Genomic DNA, 24,958 nt, shown 5'->3' on the forward strand with positions numbered 1-24,958 from the left:
ATTAAACATCACAAATTAGTATCTAGACTTCTGTGAAAGATAGAATCTTGATTTTCGGATATGTTAATGATGAATGATTTCCACTGACACTGGTAATTCTGTAAACACAAAATACATTCCAGAAATATTAATTTGGCAAGGTTTTTAAGTTCAGTTCCAGTCTCTTTGTTTCAGTTAAAGAGAGTGAGAGGGTGACTCCAGCCTTCAGCCATAAAGTTTTACGACTTGTTATCTGATCTGTGGAATGCAGAGACGTCTCCGGCTGAGGGTCTCCTACAGCTGAAAAGGGATTTTAGCATGAAAGTTCATTAAACAAACATCCATAGCATATAATTGAAAGTCATTGTCTTTTAAAAAGAAGAAGTTATTCCAGGGGTTTAAATGTTCACAGGAGCTCCATCCTTCTGTGAATGAAAACCTACAGAAATACAAATGTCTCAATCCTCCTATAGAGATGGGTGTTGGTCAGTGCTGGAGAGAGAGAGAGCTTATCTGAGTTTTGATCAGCTCAGGAATTCCAGGGCCTTTGCAGTATTGCTACAGGCTACATGGGATGGATGCTACATGTTCATGAAGAAAACCTCTGCAGGAAGAGACTCGTACAGGAAGTCCTTTCAGACAGACCTGCTTTATGACCTGCAGCAAATCTGGTCTCTGATGAATTCTCTGTAAGTGGATGTTTGAAAGAAGCAACGTTAAACTTTCCTGCTGTGGTTTCTGCTCAGTAAAGATGGAGGCTGCTGCTCTCTGTCTTCATTCATCTCTGATTATTTACAGTTTTTAGAAGATGATTCAACCTGACAGAGAAAATCCTCTGAACTCACAGATCAGTTTCATTTTGACTTCATCACAAACTAAGGTGTGGTTTATCTGTTTATCTTGGCAGACTGTCAGAGTCCTGAGGCAGAAAGAGGATAATAGACAAGGAGACCAACGAATCAGAAACTTTGCATCCACATTTGAAATTCAAAACATTTAATGAGGTTCCAGAGCTGGTTCTCCTGCTGCACAGATCAGTGTGATCAATAAAACAGTCTTCATCCAGCAGAGTTAATGAGGTCTGAAAACAGCAAACTGCTTCTTCATGTCTGTGAACTACAGGAAGAAGACTTAAACTTTCAGAATAAACTTAAACTATCTTTATCTTTAGCATGGTGTGTCCAGAGGAACATGATCTGTGTTCAGACAGACTGTCTCTAAAGTCTCTGGTTGTAGAAACAGATTCTACAGAGCAGCAGGAAGTTCTGGTAAACTACAGTCTGGATGTTTTCTACACTAATCAGATCTATGGAGAAACACAACAACCTAAATGTGACGAACGAGGAACTTTCTGTTTCCACAGAACACAAGTGAAAGATGAACATGGAACACGTGACTCTTCAGTGTTTACATGTTAAATAAGTGATGAGACAATGTTTACCCTGATGACAGGAAGCCCAGTTGACCTGCTGTGAAGGACAGCTGATGGTTTGTATGATATTTAACAGCCAGTCGCTGTTGTTTATGTAGATTATGGACTTGAAACGATTACGAAACGGTACCGCTCAAACAGATAATTGTCCAGAAATGCGAGAACATTTATGCTCGGTCTGATAACAATCTACCGACGAATATTTAATTATCTGTGCAGTAATGCTGCTCCTTTATCCACTGGATCGTTAATAAAAGCTGTTCTACGCCAAAACTTGCTCGCTTACTGACTGAATGAATGAGGAAATGAAACAGTGTGTGGCTGAAAGAGGGCGGAGACGGAGAGAAACTGGAGGTTTTCTCAGATAAACCTGCTGGTGACCAGGTTAGAGTCATAGAGTTTGTTACTGCGGTAACTGACCCAGAGTTGAAGTTACCCCTCTTTGTGAAACAGGCTGGAGTTACCCCGCATTCCCTGGTTAGAGTTACCTCGCTTCATGAAACGGAAAACTCTGAGTTTTCCTCATTTCAGGGTTAACAAACTCAGAGTTTTCACTAAACCTGCTTCGTGAAACAGGCCCCTGGTCTGAGTTTGTTGTGAACCAGTTCAACAGGTTGTAGTCAGACATGAAGCAGCAGGATCAGAATCTGGAGAAACAACCTTTATTATCACTTCTGCAGAGAAGAAACCAGCTTTAAAACTCTACATATATTTACAGACGTTATAATGAACCGAAGTGCAAAAACAGCAGTAAAGTTCATTGTTTACAGTAAAGTTCCTTATTTCCAGTCTGTAACAGGATAAACAGTCATTTCTGTGAAGTAACTCAGTTCATTCTATCAGTAGAAGTTCTGTTTATTCTGTTCAACCTTCACTACAGTTTTTTTTTTTTTTTTTTAAATTTCATTTCAGGCAAGTATATACAATAGAATCGCATTTTATGCATACAGATATAGTTATTTCCATACAGCAGCTACAAAGCTACAGTCGGTGTTACATACAGTAGGATCTGATGCCTGAAAGGGAGTGGGAGGAAGAAAACTTATTTAATCCCACCCCCGTCCCCTTTACTTAAATTCAAATTTTTCACTTCCTATAAATAAAGACAAGGAATTCAAAATAAGCTAGTTATCTATAAACATAAGTTATTCATTAAATAGGCAATGCATGACAAGTATTAAAACTTAGTGAGATTAACCATAGATAATAGCAACAACAGTTGAATAGCGACAACAGTTTCATACCAACGATGGTAAGGAATTGGTCCGTGTATATTTTGGTAATTGGATTTTCCGTTCTAAAGCAGGTATTGAAAAACAAAAAACGAGTGGTTATTTGATTTTCGTTTTCAAAGGCAAAAATTAAAATTGAAATACAAGGCGTTTTTCCTTTTCACGATCAAAAATGGATATACGAATTTTAAAAAATGCTTTGATTTTCATTTTTTATTTACAAAAACAAAAAATAAAATAAGTCAGAGACAGAAACGAAATAAGAACCGTTTTTCATTTTCTGAGACCGGAAGTGGTCATCAGCAAGGGTGGTCAGATTGAATCAGAGCCGAGGAGACTCTGTCCCGCCCACATTTACCGGCTTCTGCTGTTTATGGACGCTGCTACCGCTGCTGCTAACAACGTTAGCTTCCAAAAGTGGAGATAAACTCTACAGGTAAGTGTTAAAGTCAACTTTGTAACTAGTTGCACTCTTCTCTACTTCTGGACAATGTCACATATAAAGCAGTGAAGTTACTGTAAGTTACCATCAGACTGTAACCTCTGATATAAACTTGTTCTAACATCGTGTTTTAAAGTCGTTCTATAAATCTCAATTTATGTTTCCTAACTTTGTATTTACAATGAGGCTAATCCCGGTTAGTCAGTGTTATCTATTAGGTGTAGCTAAGTGTCCTGAAGGTCACAGCTGATCAATCATAATAGATCAGTCATAAGGGAAACTGCTGTTTCGAGGCGCAGTTCATTAATGATCAGCAGATAGAAATTAATCTGTGTTAACGTTCCTCCACAGAACTCTGATGAATGTTAATCTCTCAGTTCAATGAATGAAGAACAGTTCAGTTCTGAGTTAATATATCTGTTCTTTGCTTCAGACTCTATTTAACAGCTTCTGTTCATACAACAGTGTACGGTCAGATAACTGTGAAGCTCATGTTAATGCTAATGCTACATTAGAATAAAAATAATAAACTTTATTGTCCATCTAAGGCAGTAAAATGCTCTTTGGCCTCAACCAGGAAAACAAACATTTCTATAAGATTAGAAAGTAGGACAAAATACAACACTCTGTTGTGTTTCATTCGTACCCTGATGTGTTCATTCTGATATTTAAAGTTCCAGCAGTTGGACTGAAAGAACCTTGGAGAGCTTCTTCTCACTGTTCGTGTCTTTTCCTTCCAGCCTTGGTCTGGATCATTGGGAACATCTGATCTGATGGACTGAGAGCTACAGAGAACGTGAACATCCAGCTGTGGTTGTCTGAGCAGTCTTCTCTCCATCACTGTGAGGAAGAGCAGCACTGATGTCCTCCTCCTCATGCTTCCATTAAGAACAATGATGCTGCAGATTAAGCTCCTCTCTTCATAATACAACTTGTCTTGTGACTGTTCAGTTTTTACACTTCACTGTCAGCAACACATTATTTATTTCATCCATTTATTACGTGTTTACACATCTTTACAGTTCACAATTGTTAAATAATGCAGTTTTTAAATGTGCAATGAAGGAAATAATGAAGCTCTTGAGCTGAATGTGTTGATGTTTTAATGCTGCATATCCGCTATAAATAACATTGTACAGGGTTTCTGCAGATATCAACCAGTCAAATTTAATGCTTTTTAATGCCATTTTTATGCTATACTGTAAAAAAAATTAATGCCACGACCATGAACTCAAATTACACGGGTTTGTTTTTTTTTTTTTGTAAAAGATGATTTTTATATGAAAACCCTACATTTGACTATTTCTGAATCTGGGAACCACCCATGAACACCAACGGGCTGCAGTCATTCTCTGAAATCCATGTTTTTCAGCCATTTTTGCTGGAATTTGTGTTTCCCCATTTCCCAGCCTGGTCCAGCCTGCCAGCCACTTTAAAAACATGCAGTTTTTAGAAATTGTACCCACCCGGCTGGAACAATTATCTCAATGCTTTGGCATGTTTACACAGATGCACATATCTGACAAATCGCAGTCTATAAATATATTATTGTCAATTATTTTCTTGAAAACTGCAGAAAGAAATTTTAATGCCACCGAGAATCAAATGTAATGATTTTTAATGTCATTTAAGGCCTTAATTTCTGCAAAATCAACTTAATGACTATTAATGTTCTGCAGAAACCCTGTTGTATTTCTGCTACAGCAGCAGAGATGAAGTTAAAGGTGATAAATAGAATATGTGAATACTAAGAACAGAGAATAATAAACTGCTGAAAGAGTTGGTCTGTCAGTGAAAGCTAAACAGGAAGTGGTTCACTGAGGATGTCGTCCATTCAGTCTCCTTCACAACCAGATGAGGTTTTCCTTCTGTTGGCTTCATTCAGAAGATCCTCACAGTGAACATGAGACACCTGAGATGAAGAGAGATGTCACAGTATCAGCAGCAACAGCAGAGGTTCATTTTAAAGTGACCCTGGAAAGATTTCCTATTTCATATAGTTTTCCAAGCACTGAACGACAGAAAGACCTGCAGTCACTTTAGCTTTAGGAGAGGATTTTATTATCCAGCTTATCTGTGCTGCAGTTTAAATGTATTAACTGTAGTGTTCATCATTATTTTGGACATATTCTGGGAGGTTATTTTTCTAATCTGCACTAAGACGTACTACAACATGTGAATCAGTCATTAAACAATGTTAATCATTAGAGAGTAGATTTACTGTTTTCTCCAGTTTAACTTCAGAGACTCAGCAGATATTTAGGACTACTGACAACACAGAACCTTAACCTTACTGTTTGAATCACATTTAGGTTTTCTAAACGTTACATTAATGTGAACCAGCGTCTCCACACAGTTTTATTAACTAAATGTACCACATTACACTAACACGACACACTTCAGCTGTTTCCATAAAACACAATGCAAACATCGTTAGCTTAATGCTACACTAGGTTTAATCAGGCTACGACTGAGCAGCTCGCTCGGTTAGCATCACTAATTTATATTAATGCTAATATTTACTGGATGCTAACTCTCTTCTCTTGTCAATACACAAAGAAATAAACTCCACCAACATCTGGACTGCATGGCACACATTATATCTGACACGAAAGTTGCATATGAAGTGCATTAAAAGCGGCACTGATAAGAAAATAAACATTTAGCCTACTTACCGAACTTTCAGTGTCTGCTGGTAGAATCAGCCGAAGGTAGCAAAATGGTTAAAACAAGCCAACAGGCAGGGAAAGTGTCTGTGGAAAAGGTTCTGCTTCTTCACCGATAAACCACCAGTGACCATATCAGAATTAATCCTCCAGACTGTCAGTCGTTCCAGACGAACTGTCAATCAGGTAACCACGCCCCCTTGCGTCGCAAAACTTAATAAATAAAAAAATCGATATTGATTTATTTTAAGATCGGCCACTTCATCTTTCATTTTGATCATGAAAACAAACAACAAAAAAAACCCATTTATTTACAGTCTATGCACCGTACTCTGTTTGGCTCCACCCTTGCTGATGACCACTTCCGGTCTCAGAAAACGATAAAACGGACCTTTTTTCGTTTCTGTCTCTTACTTATTTTATTTTTTGTTATCGTAAATAAAAAATGAAAATCAAAGCATTTTTTAAAATTCGTATATCCATTTTTGATCGTGAAAAGGAAAAACGCCTTGTATTTCAATTTTAATTTTTGCCTTTGAAAACGAAAATCAAATAACCACTCGTTTTTTGTTTTTCAATACCTGCTTTAGAACGGAAAATCCAATTACCAAAATATACACGGACCCATTAGACACATTATTTTGAAGAATGGGCTAACTGAACATTGAAAAATAGGCTACCTCTCTTTTTTCTTTTTGTTTAATATTTTGAGGCATTATTTCTATTTTTACATAATTGATAATTGGAAGGTTATTTTGAAGAATGCTACTCTACCTCACTTTTCCTAACTAAGGTGTAAGTGTCAGACTTAAGAGAGATGATTATTTCTTATTTTGTTAAACATCTGAATACATGTGTTCCTACACAACTTGAGTCAATAACTATTAAAGACTAGAGCATGCTATATTTGTATGTGACTGATTATATTGTTTAGGAGAATTGGTTTAAATTAATAAATATATTATTTATAAAGCAACTGTTTGTGAGTGTTTTGGGCTATTTTTCTGTATATCCAGGTAAAGTGTTCTTTTCTGGGGAATTCAGAATATCTGTTTAACTGAGTTTGAAGCACAGAAAGCCCCCTGACCCATGGAAAACCCCTAAAAATGGGGGGGGGGGGGGGGGGGGGGGGACTGAAAATTTTTCACGTGCGAGCTGGAAGTGTGTCCTCTTTTCAGAGAAACAGAATATGGTCACCCTAAGTTATGCTTGGTGTAGGAAGGAATGCGTGGACCAGATTTTCACAAACCTGGCGTTCTCTGGAGTAAAAACGCGAACTGGATTTCCCCAAAGGTGACTGAGAAACTTGGAGCTGAGTGACAGAGACGCTCTGACAGGGAGCGCCCGCACAGACACGCCCACAGACACGCCCACAGACACGCCCCCAGTCTCTGTGTTCATAGTAAGAGAGTGGAATGTTCTAGAAATACACAGAGGACAGATGGCCAAAGTGTGGATTTGGAACTTTCTATCATTTTTTTTAAATTATTTTTTTAGTCAGGTGATAGTTATAACTCTTTGGGAGAGCAGCACGTCCTTCACTGGCTTTGGCCACAGATCACTCTCTGCTGGACACCAAAGATGCACAGAAAATGAAGATTTTGTTTCAGATGTAATATATTACTGCTACTACTATTAATAATAATAATGATAATAATAAAACAATAATAATAATAATTGTAGTAAAAATAAAATAATAATAATAAAACAACAACAATAATAATAACATTCATAATAAACATATTCTAGCAATGGAGAACACCAGGACTCTGGATTCTCCCCATGGTCCTAAAGACTGTTCCATTGTTTTTGTCATTGTAGAGATTATGGCAGACAGAAAAAGCTTTTTGGAATACTACAAATTCATTTATGTAAAATTTTATTGTGACTCCTCATGATTTTGTAAATAGTTGTGCAAAAACACCTAAAAAAATTCCTCCATTTTAGTGCAAATAGTGGTATATAACTGTGTTAACTGCTAAATTTGTACATTATTTTATGACAAACAATTTACATTTACATTGTAAGTTCTGAAAAAGATTCATTACACGTTTATGGTGTCCACAGCAAAAAAATCTAACTTTTTTTCTACTCAGACTTTGTGTTTTTTCTGCAATTTTAGGTCAAGTGTGTCCATACATTATATCAAAATGTATAAATAATTATAGAATCACACAGGTGAGGTTGTGCTGAAAAAAAAGATACCAAGCAAAGCAAGCTCAACAGCTTTTAAGGTGAAATATAGAGGTAAAAGCAGAATTAGTCAAAAACGGACCTAAACCCCCCTAGGGCCCTAAGGGTTAAAAAAGGCAAAGAAAGTGATGACTTTTCTGTTGGATCTAAATGGTTTTAAGTCATTTTGACTTTACTTTTTAGCTTCAACAATTCTTCTATTCATTCATCTGGCCTGTAATTTCAATCAGTTGTTACTTCTGGTGGCTCCAAAAGCACAGCTGTGTCCATCACTGACCTCCTTTTATTCAAATCGATTACAATCTCCTCTGCTGGGGTCAAGTCTTGACTTCGTGGGCCATCCCCCGTGCTATGTGCTTTTTTGTTGAGCAATAAAATTTTACAGAAATTTACTGTCATGCAGAAAACAAATCTATCACCTAATTTGATCATTTCCCTTAGGATACACTTACCAGACTGCAGAACATTTTGACATTTTGTTTTCACCTGTTGCCAGGTCCTTTTCTGACCAGAGGTTTGTTCTTTTCTGAAGGATTATGGATGAAACTAAAGATAACATGGGAGAAACTGATTCTACGTAACCTGAGTAACATGTACTTCTATGGGCCACTGTAGGAGCAGATTTGGAATTACTGTAATTATATTGGTGTCAGTACTCGCAATTGATTGTCAATTTTGCCTATAAAAGGTAGGAACCTTTGTGGCCAGGTAGAGTTTCCAGCCGGAAGGGACAAATCAGTTTTTGACCGCGGAATGCTGTACGCGGAATGCCGAACCATGAAAGACAACTTATGAATGGGAGCTTGTGCGCTTTGGAGTTTTTTGGAAAGCCAATAAAGACACTGTGTAGAAGGCAAGTTAAAACGAGTTGGACATTCATTTATTAGTACGGTTATTAAGCGTGTCAGTTACGTTTTTATGATTCCCGGTTGGGAGCTCTCAGTGACTTAAAGCTTTGGCTTAGCCCCTTTAACAGCCACATTAGTTCTTACTGACAGACAAATTTCACCGATGGAAGAATCAGTTACATCAACATGATAGATATTATGAACAAAGATAGACATACAACTCTTGAACAGGATAGGCCAGAAGGAATTACATTGAAGACTATTGCTAACTGTTTAGGAATTATTGGAATCTGACTGTGTTGAAGAAGTTCTCCATAAGAAACTAAAACACCACTGCTGTTGAATAATTGTCTCACCCAAACAATCCTTGTTACACCATTCCTCAAAATATAAAGATTTGTTCTTGTAGACTTTAGGTCACTGGTTCATTAATAAACAAAACAGAATCAAAAAGTGGAAAAAAAATGTTTTGACCCCAGTTCTCATCATGTACAGTGAACCCTCGTTTATCGCGGGGGTTACGTTCCAAAATGAACCCGCGATATGCGAAATCCGTGAAGTAGTCAGCTTTATTTTTTACAGATATTATACAATACTGCACTTGGGGGAGCGCTGCAGCTGCAGCCAGGTGGACGCCGCGGCGGTACTCTTGCCTCAGAGAGCGGGCCGGCTGAATCAAATGGAGCAGTCGGGGGTGGGGAAGGCTCGCGCCAGTGCTCGTCTCCTGGGGAACGCGGCTGCGGTGGCCAGAGACGGCTGGGGACCACGTCCACTGTCTGGTTGACGGCGGGGGAAAAGAATAAGGCTGCTCTGTCGGCTCCGCCTTTCAGGGTGTCTCACTACATGGAGACCAAGGAGAGAAATGATCCAGCACTCCACAGCAGGCAGCGCTGGTCTGTATGGCAGAGGAGACCAGGCACGGAGACTGTTCACGTTGGTCAGTCCCTTAGCCAATCAGGATGCAGAACACAATGCACTGTTTAAAAAAAGCATAAAAAACTGCCCTAAAAAAATCCGTGAAACAGCGAAGCCCTGAAAGGTGAACCGTGTTATAGCGAGGGTTCACTGTATACCAAATGTGAAGTAATGCTCATAATTTTAAGCATTTAAATGCCAGTTTAGGGATATGCCAATGCAATAACACATTTCATTATTATTATTATTATTATTATTATTATGCAGTCACAAAAAAAGATGAGGCACTGTATACGGTTCCAAGGCTACACTGAAAACACACACACACACACACAGTAATTTCTCACTACACACACACACACACACACACATACACACACACACACACACACACCAGACTCTGACATCTAACACACTCATACTTGATATTTAATTTGTTTTCATTTGGTACGAACAACCATCTTGGCAAGAACAACAGACCCAGGTCACATGTGGCCCACAGTTCAAATGTGATGTGTGGGCCACATACTAAATTTACAGCCCGATCTCACGAGGATTCGTGAAACTGTCATGTAAATTTTTGTTTCGGTTTCGTGCGCACCAACACAATTTCATCATGTTTTTCGTGCCGCTCACCACGAAATGCACACCAATGTATTTTAAACGGCGGACTTTTCGTGCCACTCAGAACATATTTCAAAAGAATGGGTAGATTATATTTTTAATGTAAAACCGTGGCGAATCCAACGCTATATTTTGCATGACATCGTCCCTAACCATAACCCTAACCCCAACCCTAACCCAAACCTAACCATAAGCCGGTGGTACACTTACCAATTTGCATAGGAATTTAAAGAATGTCTGGCGGCCGGCGGCCGGCCGGCGGCCGCAAACACGATCACACAAGCAGTATACGCCGATGGACAGCTTAGATCGTCATGAATCCGCCGGTATAAACCACTTTCAGATGTGATTACCACAGCGGGTTTCGTTTTGTGGTGAGCGGCACGAAAAACATGACGAAATCGTGTTGGTGTGCACGAAACCGAAACTAAAACTTACGTGACAGTTTCACGAATCCCCGTGAGACCGGGTTGAAATTTAACATCTGGCCCGCATCTTTTTTGCCACCTTAAAGTGGTGCCAGCTGAATGCCACCTGTGGCCCACAGCTCAAATTTGATATGAGGGCCACATACTAAACTCAACATCTGGCCCACATTTGGTTTGCCACCTTACAGAAGGTGCCACCTCTGCCACATCTGGGCCATGTTTGGTTCACATGCCTTATGCCAGTGCCGACTGCATGCCACCTGTGCCAGCTTCAAGCCAGATGTGGGCCACATTTCTCTGCTATGTGGGTAGATGCTTTACAGAAGCCTCAGAGCAGCCCTAAGGAGACGGAGGCAGAAAAACACCCTTTAACAGGAAGAAACCTGGAACAGAACCTGGATCTATATGTGGAGGAACATCTGCTGCTAGAAGGAGGTAGAGAGGAACAGAAGAGGTAGAGGTAGAGAGGGGAAGAGGAACAGGGAATATAAAACACACAGTTGGATAAAGTAGAAGCTAACATGTAAACTGATTCATAGTTTACTGTTATGATGTACAGCTCTGGTCATAAATCTACAACATATATAGCTGGTAGAAAACTCAAAAATATGTAAAAGAGCATGTCAAGTAAAGTGAGGGTGATGCAGAGTAGATAGTGGAAATGGGCAGCTGGAAGCAGTGAACTGGAGGAAGGTCAGCAGCAGCATCCCACAGTGGACATGATGGAGACTGGACCAGCTGGTGGAACATCGACCACAGATCTGAAGCATCCAGCTCTGGGACCAGGGACACTCGGAGAAATAGCACAGGGGGAAACAGAGTGAATGTACTGCAATAACGGTATACATATTAAATGTAAAGGTAGATAGAGAAGGGCTCAGTGCGTCAAGAGAAGTCCCCCAGCAGCCTATAGGCCTATAGCAGCATGACTAGGGGCAGAACGAAGGGACCTCCAAGAGGAAGACTCCAGCTGACCCCCTCAGGATCACCCAGTCAGCCCTAACTATAAGATCTGTCAGAAAGGAACGTTTTAAGCCTGGTCTTAAAAATAGAGAGTGTGTCTGCCTCCCGAACCCAAACTGGGAGCAGGTTCCACAGGAGAGGAGCTGATAACTGAAGGCTCTGCCTCCCATTCTACTTTTAGAAATTCTAGGAACAACAAGTAAGCCTGCAGTTTGAGAGCGAAGAGTTCTACTAGGATAATAAGGTACTATCAGATCTTTAAGATATGATGGAGATTGGTTATTAAGAGCTTTATATGTCAGAAGAAGGATTTTAAATTCTATTCTGGATTTAACAGGAAGCCAGTGAAGAGAAGCAAGTATAGGGGAAATATGATCTCTCTTTAATTCCCGTCAGTACTCTGGCTGCAGGAAGTAACAAATCACTCTGAGACAGGATGTTCCTGATTTTTACAATATTTCTCAGGTGGAAAAATGTGTGAGTTAAAGGACATGTCCTGGTCAAAGATAACTCTGAGGTTCCTCACAGTAGTACTGGAGACCAATCTAATGCCATCCAGAGAAACTGTATGCTTTGAAAGAGAGTTTCTAAGATGTTTGGGGCCAAATACAATGACTTCAGTTTTGTCTGAATTTAGTAGCAGGAAATTACAGGTCATCCAGGTCTTTATGTCCTTAAGACAGTCTAAATCATGAGTTCATGGTACAGAACTACGTGTACATTCATCAATAGATCCGGTTGTTTCATGGTTATTGATGGTTCTGTGTTGTTTCCATCTCCATCATTGTTCTCTTGTGTTGTTCTTTGACTCAGACTGACTGTAGAATTATTAAAAAAGGAACATCCAGGAGGAGTCCTGGTGTGTTTTCTGTCTCGTAAGGTGTAGAAAGAAATGTGAATGAAAATCAAATGTAAAAATACAAAATAAAGATATATGACTGAGATATGTGCATTCATATCATTTTTTAAAATTTTGTGGGTGTTGGAGCTCTCTTTCTGTTTCTTTTTCAGTCATGACATAGACGTGCCCATCCCCCTTCCTGTTGTACCTCTGAGTATTCACCTTATTCAGGAAGTGAGGCAGGGCGGCGCCATTTTTGAGATCGACTTCCGGTTGACCGTCTTCGCACTACAACAACATCGAGTCCTCTCGCTACTGTAGCTACTTTTAACTGTTCTTTTTAGCGATTTTATCATGTTTGGCATCAATTGCGCTGTCCGTGGGTGCCACAACAACTGGGGAAAGATGAAGCTTTCTCCCTCTCAGAATTGTTTAGAGCACGGAAAGGTTAGATCTGAATGCTGCGGTCCAGCTCATGGCTATGTAAACATACAGCTCGCATCGGTCACTGTCAGCGCAGCTACAGCGATTCTACCAAAGTTCAGTTTCCACTAAAGACCTAGCTGTGCCATCAGTGAGGTAAAAAGATACTCTCTGCTATTTTGAAACGTTGTTATGACTGCGGTTTGGTCAGAATCAGTTTTTTGTTGCTCCAGGGAATTAGCATTAGCTTGTGACAGGGCTAATAACACAGTAAACCGCAGGAGCTGTTTCAGAAATGACAATACCAACCTCCGTTTGCACAGCCACATCGTATATACATGAATCAAATAAAGTTTTATTCAAATCAACATACCGTCCATAATATCGCAGCAGTGTGACTGCAGGACCGTCCCAACCCAGCGATACAGGAGCATCCCGTGGTCTCCACCGCTTCATCAGCTGTCACCAACACACACCATGTGTGAGGAGGTACTAGCCTGACTCGGGCTGACATTAGCTTTAAGAAACGTATATTCCCGTTCTTGATGTAACAGAACAGCGCCGACTTTACTACTGTGCAAATATTGATAGGCTTCAGTGCTCTTATAATTCCTCATAGCCGAGCGATCAACGCCAAGAGACAACACGAAATAGTTAAAAATATCACCATACATGACTTGTGGCCACTTTTTCATGTCATCCTCCCACTCTGTAATAAGTCACGGATGAGGCAGACTTGATCCATTTCTGTTTTTTAAAGAGGTTTTCGTTTCTTCCCACATCACTTTCTCAGTTGTAAACACCGGCATGACCGAGTTACCGGAAGTGCTACTCAAAACAGGAAGTCCCTCCCATTGGAAAATGGGCGGAGCTGAATAAGGTGAATATAAGCTTCACCAGCACAGCTTCAGTCACTGCACATACGAGGATCAGACTTACACAGCAATTCAATTCAATTCAATTCAATTCAATTCAATTCAATTCAATTTTATTTATATAGCGTCAATTACAGTCAAATTGTCTCAAGACGCTTTACAGAACCCATATGCCTGACCCCCAGAGCAAGCCCAAAGGCGACAGTGGCAAGAAAACACCCTTTTAACAGGGAAGAAACCTCGAGCAGAACCCGGCTCTAAGCAGCAGGCTGCTCTGTCCAATGGCTGGCTTAACATCAGGCGTGGCCTTCCTTCTATTGCTGTGGACGGCAGGTGTGGGCGGCACTGAGGGTGAGTGGGGAATTTTCAGAGTGGGTGTTTCTTTTCCTGATAATTCAGTTTGGATTTCCCAGAAGACTGCTGTTGTTGGTGTCGCTCCGTCTACATTTCCCCAGTCCTCATTGTAACCTCACCACTTCGCTTCCCTGAAGAGGTGTCAGGTTTCATGAGGACAGACTTCAGCGCTGCATGTCGTGGCAGATCAGAGGACTTTTATTGTCTCGTCTAAACTGTTTCCGTCTCAGTTAGACTTGAACTTCATTGTCATGGTGGATAAATTGTTCTCCACAGCACTGTTCTGCCTGGCTTACATTACAGAAACACTCGTTCTAAAACTACATTGTTCAACGTTTAAGTGTGGTTTTAAGGCTGCTATGATGGATGGGATCAGACTTTTTCCTCGTCCTCCTCGTCTATGTGCACATCACCAGTCTGAAGCTTGAACAACTTCTAATTCAGTGTTTTTTATTCAATGATTTTCTCCATTGTAGATTAATACTGAAGACATCAAAACTATAAAAGAATGCATATAGAATTATGTTGCAAACAAAAAGGGGTTAATCTTCAATATTAACCTACAATGTATAAAATAGTACAAACAAATAGAAGCCATTAACTGAGGAGGTTTGTCCAAACTTTTGACTGGTAGTGTGTGTTTTGTGGGTGTGTTATTTCCTGTTCTATTATGATTGTGGTTCCTGTAGTGACCCTGTTGTTTAGTTCTGTGTCATTAAAACTCTCCAGTAGAGTTCTGACTTCTGGAAATCAATGCTCAGAGTCATCTCTCAAGTCAAAGCAAAGTTTTACTAAATCAGTCAACATGAACAGAACAGAGTCTGAACAAATGTCTGAAACAGAGTTACACATCTCAGTCTGTGTTATCTCTGGTTCACTGCTGGTTAGGTCTTGGTTCCTCTTTACAGCACTTCATGGAAAATTACTGAACACAGTATTACAATGATTAAGAACATTTAGTCATAAAATACAGTCATTTTCAGAACACTCTGTGAGGTTTGAGGGATTCTGGAGGCTGTGGTGGTTTTAAGTGTGAGTTGGATTTTGTTTGAAACAGAGAGCATGTTTTAGAAGCAGGTGGAGCAGGACAGGAGGACGGACTGGATTTTAATACAACAACAGGAGAAAGAGGCAACATAAAATCCTTTTAGTTTACAGATGGCTGAGAGTCTCTGCTGGCTTATTTACTGGATGATTTATGGTCATTTAATCCCAAGATATTCAAAACTGTCCACTATTTCCACTGCTTGGTTATTGATGAGGCTGGGCTGCTGGGTAGAGGGGGGGCCAATGATCAGTTCCTTTGTCTGCGTGACATTGAGATGGAGATGGTTGTCCTTCCACCTCTGAGTGAAGTGTGAACTGCTGTTGTAATAGTCCTGGACAGAGTTATTGTCTGTAAGCAGTGAAAGTATGGCGGTATCATCTGAGTACTGGAGATATATGGTAGCAGGTGATGGACTGGTGCAGTCATTGGTGTAGACTGTAGGGGAGGGGATGAGGACTTGTGGTGGTCCGGTGGTGATGGCTGATGGCATGGATGTGTCCACCTCTAACCTGTCACTCTATGCCAGTTTCTTTATTAATTAGTAAACAACCTCTTGGAATCCAACAGTCTGAATGGATGGAACTATTTACTGAGTTCATGTAGGGTTTAGGGTTCAGGGTTAAGGTTTACGGTTAAGGTTTAAGGTTGAGTTAAGTTTAGAAAGGGTTTAGGTTTAGAGTTTAGGGTTGGGTTCAGGTTAGAATTAGGGTTTAGGGTTCTTGTTTAGGGTTAGGATTTTTTTTTTTTTGAACATATATTTATTATTTTTGCAATATAACAAAACTCAACAACATTCACACCCAAAACACCCAGTCAAATGGCAGTAGAAAATAAATAGTTAAATAAATAGAATACAACAAATAACTACATTAGCACACATTGTACACACAAACAACCATCAATCAATCAGATCAAAGGAGGTAATAATAAGGATAAATGTACGTAGACAGTCTTAAAGTTCCACAATTAATAACAATAATGAAGGAAAGGGGAAAAAAGAAAAAAAAAAAAAAAAACACCTTTTCAAATGTCTGTGGCCTCATGCACTCCTGAGTGTTATTCCATTGTCCTATTCCTCCACTGTCTCCTCTATGTCTCCAGTTCTCAAAAGTTCCAAAAACATCTTCCAAACTTCATAAAATTCAGAAGCCTTCTTTCTGATAATATAGGTCAGTTTCTCAAGAGCAAGGGCTGAGGTTACGTTGTTTAACCAGTGAGTAAAAGAGGGGCAACCAACATTTTTCCAGTATAGTGCAATACAACGTTTGGCCTGTAGCAAACATAGGTCAACCATTTTTCTTTCTTTACAAGATAGAGCACATTTATCTGGATAGATGCCTAAAATGCACAGCTTAGGACATAGTGGTACAGGGGATGTTGTAATTTGAGAGATATACTTTAAAACAGAGTTCCAGAATTTTTGAATCTCTTCGCAATTCCACAAACAGTGATATAAAGTACCTTGATGCTTGTTACATTTATAACATAAATCAGGTATGTTAGGGTCAAACTTATTTAACTGTACAGGAGAGATGTATGTACGCATTATCCAGTTAAATTGTATCATTCTTAATCGAGTGTTGATAGTTTGAGTGTGTATTTTTAAACATATTTTAGCCCATTCACTGCTTGTTATATCTTTTTGTAAGTCTCGTATCCACTCCTGTCTCTTACTGTCAGAGTTTTCATTATGCCTTTCCACTATCATGTTATAGAACATAGAAATCAGTCTTTTGCCAAAGCAGTTTTTTGTAGCATGGGTTTCTAGAATGGAAAGTGGAGGTTGTTGAACTGAATTGTTTAAGTTTGCCAGAATAAAACTTCTAAGTTGTAAGTACTTAAAGAAATGTTTTTGCGGTATATCATACTTTGCTTTTAACTCATTAAATGACATTAGAGTATAATCTTTGTATACATCTTGAAGTTTCACTATACCTTTGTTCAACCATGTTTTAAAACCCATATCATTTTTTGCTGGAGCAAAGCGCTCATTACCCCAAATGGGGGAGAAACATGATAACCCTGGAGAGTCACCCAAAAATCTCTGAACAGCGTTCCAAACAACAATAGTGTTTTTGATGAAAGGATTAGTGGTGCTCTTATTCAAAGTTTTAAAGGAAGCGGAAAATAGATAGTTATCCAGTGCTAATCCTTTTGAGCTAAGCTTTTCAACCTCTAGCCAGGGCAAGTGGACATCTTCAGAAAACCAAAACATTGTGGCCCTAAGTTGCGCAGCCCAATAGTACCATTCTAGGTTTGGTAGTTGCAGCCCTCCCCTATCATAAGGCAAATATATTAGAGACAGTCTAAGTCTTGGCTTCCTATTGTTCCATATGAAATTAGAGAAAAGCCTTCTGGTTCTCAGGAAGAATGAGGGAGGAGGGGCCAGTGGAATAGACTGGAACTTAAATAAAAATTTTGGTAGCAAAGTCATCTTTATAATGTTTATCCTTCCTAGGATAGAAAAAGGCAGTGTTGTCCATCTAGTAATTTCTTCTGAGACCTCTGCTAACAAGGAATCATAATTGGCTATGCTAATATTGTTTATTTTTGGGGTAATTTTGATGCCCAAGTATTTGAATCCTTCAGTGGCATTCACAAACGGATGCATTACAGGGGGGTTCTTTCTCTCCTTAGTATTCAAGAACATGATAAAAGATTTTTCTCTGTTGACTTTGAATCCAGAGAAGGAACCAAACTCACCAAAAAGCTCTAATAGAGAAGGAATCGATTCTGTAAGATTTGATAGAAACACAATAGTATCATCAGCATACATTGCTGTATTATGTTCTATGCTTCCAGTCATAATACCATGAATTGAGGAGTAGGATCTAATGGCTATAGCTAATGGTTCCATGGCTATTACAAAAAGAAGAGGCGAAATTGGTGATCCTTGTCTAGTGCCACGAAATAGTTCAAAAGGTTGGGATATGAAATTATTAGTAGACACCATTGCAGAAGAATCAACAAACAAGATTTCAATCCATTTACAAAAGCTATCACCAAATCCAAATCGCTTAAGTACCCCGAGGAGATAAGGCCATTCGACACAATCGAACGCCTTTTCTGCGTCGACTGAAAGTATTGCAGTGTCAGGGGATTCTTCACATTCATGAATTATATTAAGAACTCTCTTTACATTATGGAACCCCTGGCGATTCTGCACAAATCCGTTTTGGTCTACATGAATTATGGCTGGCAAAACCTTTTCTAATCTCATAGCGAGAGCCTTAGCTATTATCTTAGTATCCGAATTTAACAATGATATGGGTCTGTAAGATCCCCGTTCAGATGGTGTTTTGCCTGGTTTTAAAATGAGAGTGATTAGTGCATTTCGTAATGACGTGGGGAGATAGCCAACTTTAAAGGATTCTAAGTAAACCTCCAATAGTGGAGCTATCAATTTTGTTTTAAATAGTTTATATATATTTATTGGAAGTCCATCTGGACCTGAAACCTTACCTCCACTCATCTCAGCAATGGCACTGGAGATGTCATTCAAATTAAGTTCTCTGTCTAGTTCAATTTTTGAATCTTCAGAGATGCGGGGAATAATCAATCTATCTAAGAAACTATTTTGGTTGACCAAATTTTGTGGGTAGTCCGAGGTGTAGAGGGTTTTATAGTATGATACAAATATGTCATTAATTTCGGTAGGATCTGTTGATAATTTTCCATGATCATTCATAATTGAGTTAATCGCTCTCTCAGATTCAATTATTTTTATCTGCCAAGCCAGTAATTTACCGGGTTTCTCGCCCTGATCATAAAAGGATTGTTTTAGTCTTATTAGACCCTCTTCGGCTTTAAGCGAAGAAAGCTCCTCATATTTTGCTTTAAGGATCCTCAATTCCTGTTTCTTTTGTGGCGAATCATCTATGATAATTTCCCCTTCTAATTCTTTAATTTTATCATTTAGTTCACCCATTGTCTGTTTGAATTTATTAGTTTTAGAGCTGGTAAAGCTTATCATTTGCCCTCTAATATACGCTTTAAAGGCATCCCATCTAATGGCTGCAGATGTTTGGTCCGTATTTAATGAGAAATAGAGGTCAATGTGCTCTCCTATAAATTTTAAAAAGTCTGAATCCTGTAACCACTTTGGGTGTAATCGCCAAGTAGTTGAATGCCTGTTTGCTTGTTTAATTTTGTAATATAATGAGGTTGGAGCATGATCTGACAAAACAATGCTGTCATATATACTATTAGTTATATTGGGTAGGAGAGATGCAGAAATTAAGAAGTAGTCTATTCTGGAGTGAGTTTTGAATACTGCTGAGTAGCATGAGAATTCCCTTTTGTTGGGATTTTGCATCCTCCAGGGGTCACACAGGTTCAAATCTTTCATATATTGATGAATTTTTTTCCTTGTCTGAAGGTGGGAAGTATCCGTCCCTGACGAACGATCAATCCTCGGGTCTAAAGCGCAATTTAAGTCCCCCGCCAATATAATTTTACCAGGCAAACTGGCCAGCAATAGAAATAAATTTTCAAAAAATGATGGATTATCATCGTTGGGGCCATAAATGTTAACCAAATTAATATTTTCTCTCAAAAGTGTTCCTTGTACCACCAAAAATCTACCAGCTTTATCATGAATGGAGTTGTTTACTTGGAAAGGGACTGTATTATGAATTAATACCATAACCCCTCTCGAGTGAGAGGGGAAACAGGAAGCTAGTATTTTCCCAGGCCATCTCCTTCGTATTTTTATCAAGTCCTCATTGACTAAATGGGTTTCCTGAATAAATACTACTGAGGATTTGAGTTGTTTGAGCCTAGTAATTACTTGTTTTAATTTAGTTAATTTTACCATCCCTCTAACATTCCAAGAAGTGAATTTAATATCTTTAATTGTGGTCATCAAGTCCTAATAATAAACAAGCTTGTACAGCATATTATCTTTCTTTAGTTGTAGGTACATTTGTTCTGTGTGTGTAGTATCGGGAGTGCATAAGCAGAAAGTGAACGGCAAGGTACAGAAAAGAGAAAAGGAATAACAAAAAAAAAAAAAAACACCTCAAAACCTGCCAATAACAGTACCCCTGTGCTGTCAACCTGAACAGGACATCACTTTTCTCTTCCCACCCCTCCCCCTGACTTGGGGGTCCAGTTAAGTGCCTACACTGATCCAATGTAAACAAGGGAGCAGCTCCACTAACCCAAGCTGTCATTATAACAGAACTAGCGAGACAGTTATGTCTCCTGGCAACAAAAAAAGGTGTAAACTACACTGACAGAATTTTTAGAGAGAAAAATAAAAAAAACAGGTAAAATGCATACCGTTGACATTTGTATCCTGGCTGTCTTCTAGGAAAGCTATCTGTAGGTAGACTAATAGAAAAAATGTTTTACCTGTATGTTGCTGGCCCTAAAGGCCCATATTATCAATTTGTTACAGGCAAGTAGATGATACAGCAGATCATTTTAGTCATTACTAGAGTCTTTTGTGGTCTGTAAACCCTGGATGAATTTTTCAGCCTCAGCTGGGGATTCAAACTCACGTGTTTGTCCATCAGACGTCACTCGTAACTTCACTGGGTAGATTATTCCATATCGAATGTTCATTGACATCAGCTGTTGTTTCACACGGTTAAATCCCTTCCTTCGCCGGTGGAGCTCCGTGGAAAGATCCGGGAAGAACATGATCTCTTGGCCGCTGCAAAACACCTTGCCCTTGGCCCTGGCCGCTCGCATCACTCGGACTTTATCTTGGAAGTTTAAAAACTTCACGATGAGGACTCTCGGTCTTGTTGATCGGTCCGGTTGCGTGCGGCCGGGCAGTCTGTGTGCTCTTTCAATGAGCGGTGGTATTGGGAATGTCGCTGGACCCAGCGTTTCTGGGAGCCATTTCTCCAGGAACGTCACGGCATCGTTTCCCTCCATCTTCTCTGGCAAGTTGACTATCCGAAGGTTGGATCGGCGTGAGCGGTTCTCGAGCTCGTCAAGTTTGTTTGCGAGGAGTGTCACTTGTTTACCGAGCGTATCGGACTTGGCTTTCTCTGAGTTAATTGTGTCCTCCACATTGCTAATGCGCCCTTCTGCTTCATCCAAGCGTGTCGAAAAGTCCCGCACTTCTTTCTTAACATCTTGAATTGCGACCAGGACCTCGTTAATTTTTAAGGAGAAATCACTTCTTATAATGTCGAGTACCTGCCCGAGGTCCATGCTGCGTGCCGCAGTTGTATCAGCGCCTTCTCCTTCCTCTTGACACACAGAGCTAGCATCGCCTGGTGAGTTAGCTTGGTAGTTAGTATCTTGGACGTCGTCTTCCTCGCACAAAGTTGTTTTATTTTTAACTTTCTTCGGTGACATGATGTCGCGGGTATACCAGGATCAACGCAGATATGAGTTATCCTTTGTTGTGTAGTTTAAGGAGAAATTGCAGGATTTTTCAGAAATATCGCCAGGAGCCTACAGAAACAACGTGTGCTTAGTTCAGCGCCATAACCACGCCCCCTTAGGGTTAGGATTTAGAGTTAGGGTTTAGGGTAAAGGTAAAGGTTTAGGGTTATGATTGCGTAGAACATTTTAGATTAAAGGTTTGTGTTCTATCAGACGGAAATAGCTTGCTACGTGTCAGACTGACGTGGACTTAGACTGAGGAAAAGAACGCAGATCTCTGAGCTGTGTTTGACTTTGGTAAAACCTCATAGTTTCAGAAAACCGTGGCAACCGGCCAGCTGTTGTTCAGGCAACTTTTCTTGTTAGTCAGGTTCCGCTTGCCAACTGCTCGTGTGTCGAATTCTTTTGTTTGACTTTGATTTTAAAAGATAAATAAAGTGCATGGTGTCTGTATTGAAGCTCTACAGATGAATCCTGACCTCCATCCAAGACCATCAGACTCAAATCATTCCCTATGTCAGCCTGATAACTGTTTACACACACTAACAACAAAACCAAGAAAATGAGAACTCTTTTGTAATGTAATGAGGAAGTTTAAAAAGTCAGAAGCCATCGGCCCATCAGATTAGACTTCAGATCAGCTGTTAAGCCTTTATTTGACTATTTGTTTTTTCTTTGTGTCAGTGAAGGCAAAGATATCAGAAGATGTCATCCTTCCATGTTGGAGTGAGAGAGCCATCACACTTCTGGAATGGAAGATGCAGGGCAAAGACTCGGAGGGATTCGTCTTCTTCTTCCGAGAAAACCGGAGCTACGAGTCCTACCAGATTCCATCTTTTAAACATCGAGTGCAGCTCAGCGACCCGAAGATGAAGGACGGGAACATGTCTGTCACCTTGAAGAACGTCACCAGCAGCGATTCTGGAGAGTACGAATGTTCCTTTCACATCAGCAGGAAACATCGCAGCAGGAGAGCCACCGACTTCAGCTACACCGTCAAACTAAGGGTCGTAGACGGTGAGTCGGACATGAAGCTGGTTGTTGACGTAACGGTGACATAAAGATATTTAATCTGCTCACTGATACATTTACAGAAACATGAGATATCCACACCTTTGTACACGCTCATCCACAGGTGCAACATCAGTTACTGTTTTTAGAGTTTTTATTGCACCTAATAAGCAATCTTCAAGGTTTTCATAGAAACCCTTACTTTGGCCAGTGTTCATCTGGATTTTCATGTTTGATATTTGCACATTTCCAGCTGTACTGTGCTGTTAATTTTGTTGTACACTGTGCAATGACAGTAAAGAAATTCTTTTCTGTTCTATTCCCTCTTTATGGTCTGCAGGTAACTCTGCAGGTAACTCTGCAGGAAACTCTGCAGGTGACTCTGCAGGTAACTCTGCAGGCGACTTGGAGCAACACGGTGGGCGACAACCTTTGGCGATGGCAGTACCTCTGCTAGCTCTTTTTGCGGTTGTTGCGGTTTTGATTGCGTTCTGGAAACTGAAAGCCCACACAGAGCAGCCTGCTGCTGATGAAGCCGGTGAGCAACAGGAAGTGTAAAGCAGGTATGTCAGGAGTTTGCAGTAATCTGATGAAAAATGTAGATAAATAGAAATGAAACAAACATTTTTGCTGTTTAATTTTTGTCTTTTATTATTTTAATTTCTAAACTTTTAGTTAATAAAAAAATCTTCTGTAAGTAAAAAATTACATCCTAAAACAGAACCATCAATATTGCAGCATTTATCAGACCCAGAAGCTATGAAAACAGAATGAATCTGTGGATTTTCTACTTTCTGAAGGTCCTTGAACTATTTATGCTTTTATTATTTGTCATACAATGGAAAAACTTAACTAAATCCTGGCTTTAAATCATCAACATCACTTTTTCTCTATATGTCCCGTTTTAAAATTTTATTATTGTATAAATTTTAAATTATAAACGTGTATGTCTCTCACTGATTCAACTGTCAACCAAAATGTATTTGAACTGAAAAACTTTGTGTCAAATATTGCTGTATGTAAAAAAAAGGGGGCAATTAATCACGATTAATAAATCACAAAGCCTGTAATTAATTAGATTAATTTTTGGAATCGCTTCCCACCACCAATATTTATTTTAGTGGTAAAATAAGCTTTTTCTAACCTAAAACAAATGAAAACAAAAAGGTCAATCATAATAATTAAAACATATTAAAAGAATATTTAAAGTAAATAAGATGCGTAGCATACAGCGCTGGGCCCTGATTGGCTCAGAGACCGTAGCATCATCTCCTCTGTCTCCTGTGTTTAGCAGCATTCAGCATCTGGCCTCTCTTTCACAGAGACGTCTGATCTCTGCATAGGGTTGCTCTGCGGTGTTGTGTTTTTGTGAAATTTTCGTAGGAGGAGGTGTTTATAACAGCGTAAGGAGTGTCTCATTTTATATCAGGAACAAGCATTTGTTTATGTGCAGTGAAAAACAACACAAGTTAAACTTCCGTGCAGGAAACTCACATGGCAAGAATTGGCAATAAAATGATGTTATGATAATACTTAACCAACAGCTCAAAGAAACACTCAGCCGTTTGTCACAACTTCATCACAGACGAGGCTGATCCCATTATCCATCCTTCTGTTGTATATCTGACTCGTCCTTCAGTCCGGTTTGTCTTTCACGTATCATACATTTAATCTTCATTATTTGCCCTTTGCTCGTGTTTTAATTAGGTGACTTTGTGACCGTGTTTTGTTATTTCTGCCAGCTATCATCTACTGTATTGTACATAAAACATAGAAAATCGCGGCTCAGAAATAAAACCAGGTAAATTACCAGTAATGTTTCTGCTGAATTGAATATCTTGTTAAAAGACACTAAAGGAATGGCAATGTGAAAAAGCCAAAAACTATCAAAAAGGCATGTATTTTTTATGTTTTTATGTACATAATGTAAAATACTCTTGAACATTGAAAAAAAGCAGATTTCTTTGCTTCAGCGCTGGTTATAGGCTGTAGTTCCTGCACAGTCGTGGGGCTGTTCTTTTCTGTGTTGAATTTAAATGTGTATTTTTGTAAAGAAATCTCCAACTGTTCTTTAAAAAGGTAATCATGAATTTTAAATTTCTGTGTGAACATGTCTACCTACTGCTATGCACTGCATTTTAATGAAATAATTAAAATAAATGGAAGTTTTTTCTAATAAATAATATTGATGTATTTTGTAGGTTCTGTCTTGTTTCACAAATAAACAAAACCATCCAGCCTCTTCCTACAAGTGTCCATTAACATTTAGGAGTTCGTTAAGTATTTTGCTTGTAATTGAATTATTACTTACACTGTTGCCATTTCAATCTGTGACAGGC

General features: G+C 39.3%; 2 protein-coding genes and 1 long non-coding RNA gene across 7 annotated transcripts in view; 2 read left to right on the forward strand and 1 right to left on the reverse strand.

Annotated features, from left to right (window-relative positions):
- Positions 1-24,958, reverse strand: part of LOC127532610 (high affinity immunoglobulin epsilon receptor subunit alpha-like) — a 175,850-nt gene that overhangs the window by 30,305 nt on the left and 120,587 nt on the right. The gene's annotated exons all lie outside the window — the stretch shown is intronic.
- LOC127532643 (uncharacterized) lies at positions 2,978-4,867 on the forward strand. Its single transcript, XR_007940172.1, has 2 exons — positions 2,978-3,079; positions 3,826-4,867. It is a non-coding gene; the product is annotated as an uncharacterized LOC127532643 (long non-coding RNA).
- On the forward strand, positions 13,936-24,812 carry LOC127532620 (butyrophilin-like protein 9). Of its 4 annotated transcripts, none has more exons than XM_051944594.1 (3): positions 13,936-14,212; positions 22,293-22,625; positions 22,960-24,812. In XM_051944594.1, exons 1-3 carry the CDS (start codon positions 14,143-14,145, stop codon positions 23,175-23,177), a joined length of 621 nt encoding a protein of 206 aa, XP_051800554.1. In that variant the 5' UTR covers positions 13,936-14,142; the 3' UTR covers positions 23,178-24,812. The 4 variants fall into 4 exon arrangements, with proteins under 4 accessions (XP_051800554.1, XP_051800555.1, XP_051800556.1 ...); XM_051944595.1 differs by having other exon boundaries at positions 22,972-24,812; XM_051944596.1 differs by having other exon boundaries at positions 13,937-14,212; positions 22,984-24,812.

Source organism: Acanthochromis polyacanthus, chromosome 24 (assembly GCF_021347895.1).
Source record: "Acanthochromis polyacanthus isolate Apoly-LR-REF ecotype Palm Island chromosome 24, KAUST_Apoly_ChrSc, whole genome shotgun sequence".
NCBI classification, from domain to species: Eukaryota; Metazoa; Chordata; class Actinopteri; family Pomacentridae; genus Acanthochromis; species Acanthochromis polyacanthus.

What these genes read in the sequence shown, in the direction of transcription:
- LOC127532620 (XM_051944594.1), top strand. Translation starts at nt 14,143, where the DNA reads ATGGCTGGCTTAACATCAGGCGTGGCCTTCCTTCTATTGCTGTGGACG. An exon ending in AGGTGTGGGCGGCACTGAGG is followed by an intron (nt 14,213 to 22,292) that starts GTGAGTGGGGAA and finishes TCTTTGTGTCAG; the next exon opens with TGAAGGCAAAGATATCAGAA. An exon ending in CAAACTAAGGGTCGTAGACG is followed by an intron (nt 22,626 to 22,959) that starts GTGAGTCGGACA and finishes TATGGTCTGCAG; the next exon opens with GTAACTCTGCAGGTAACTCT.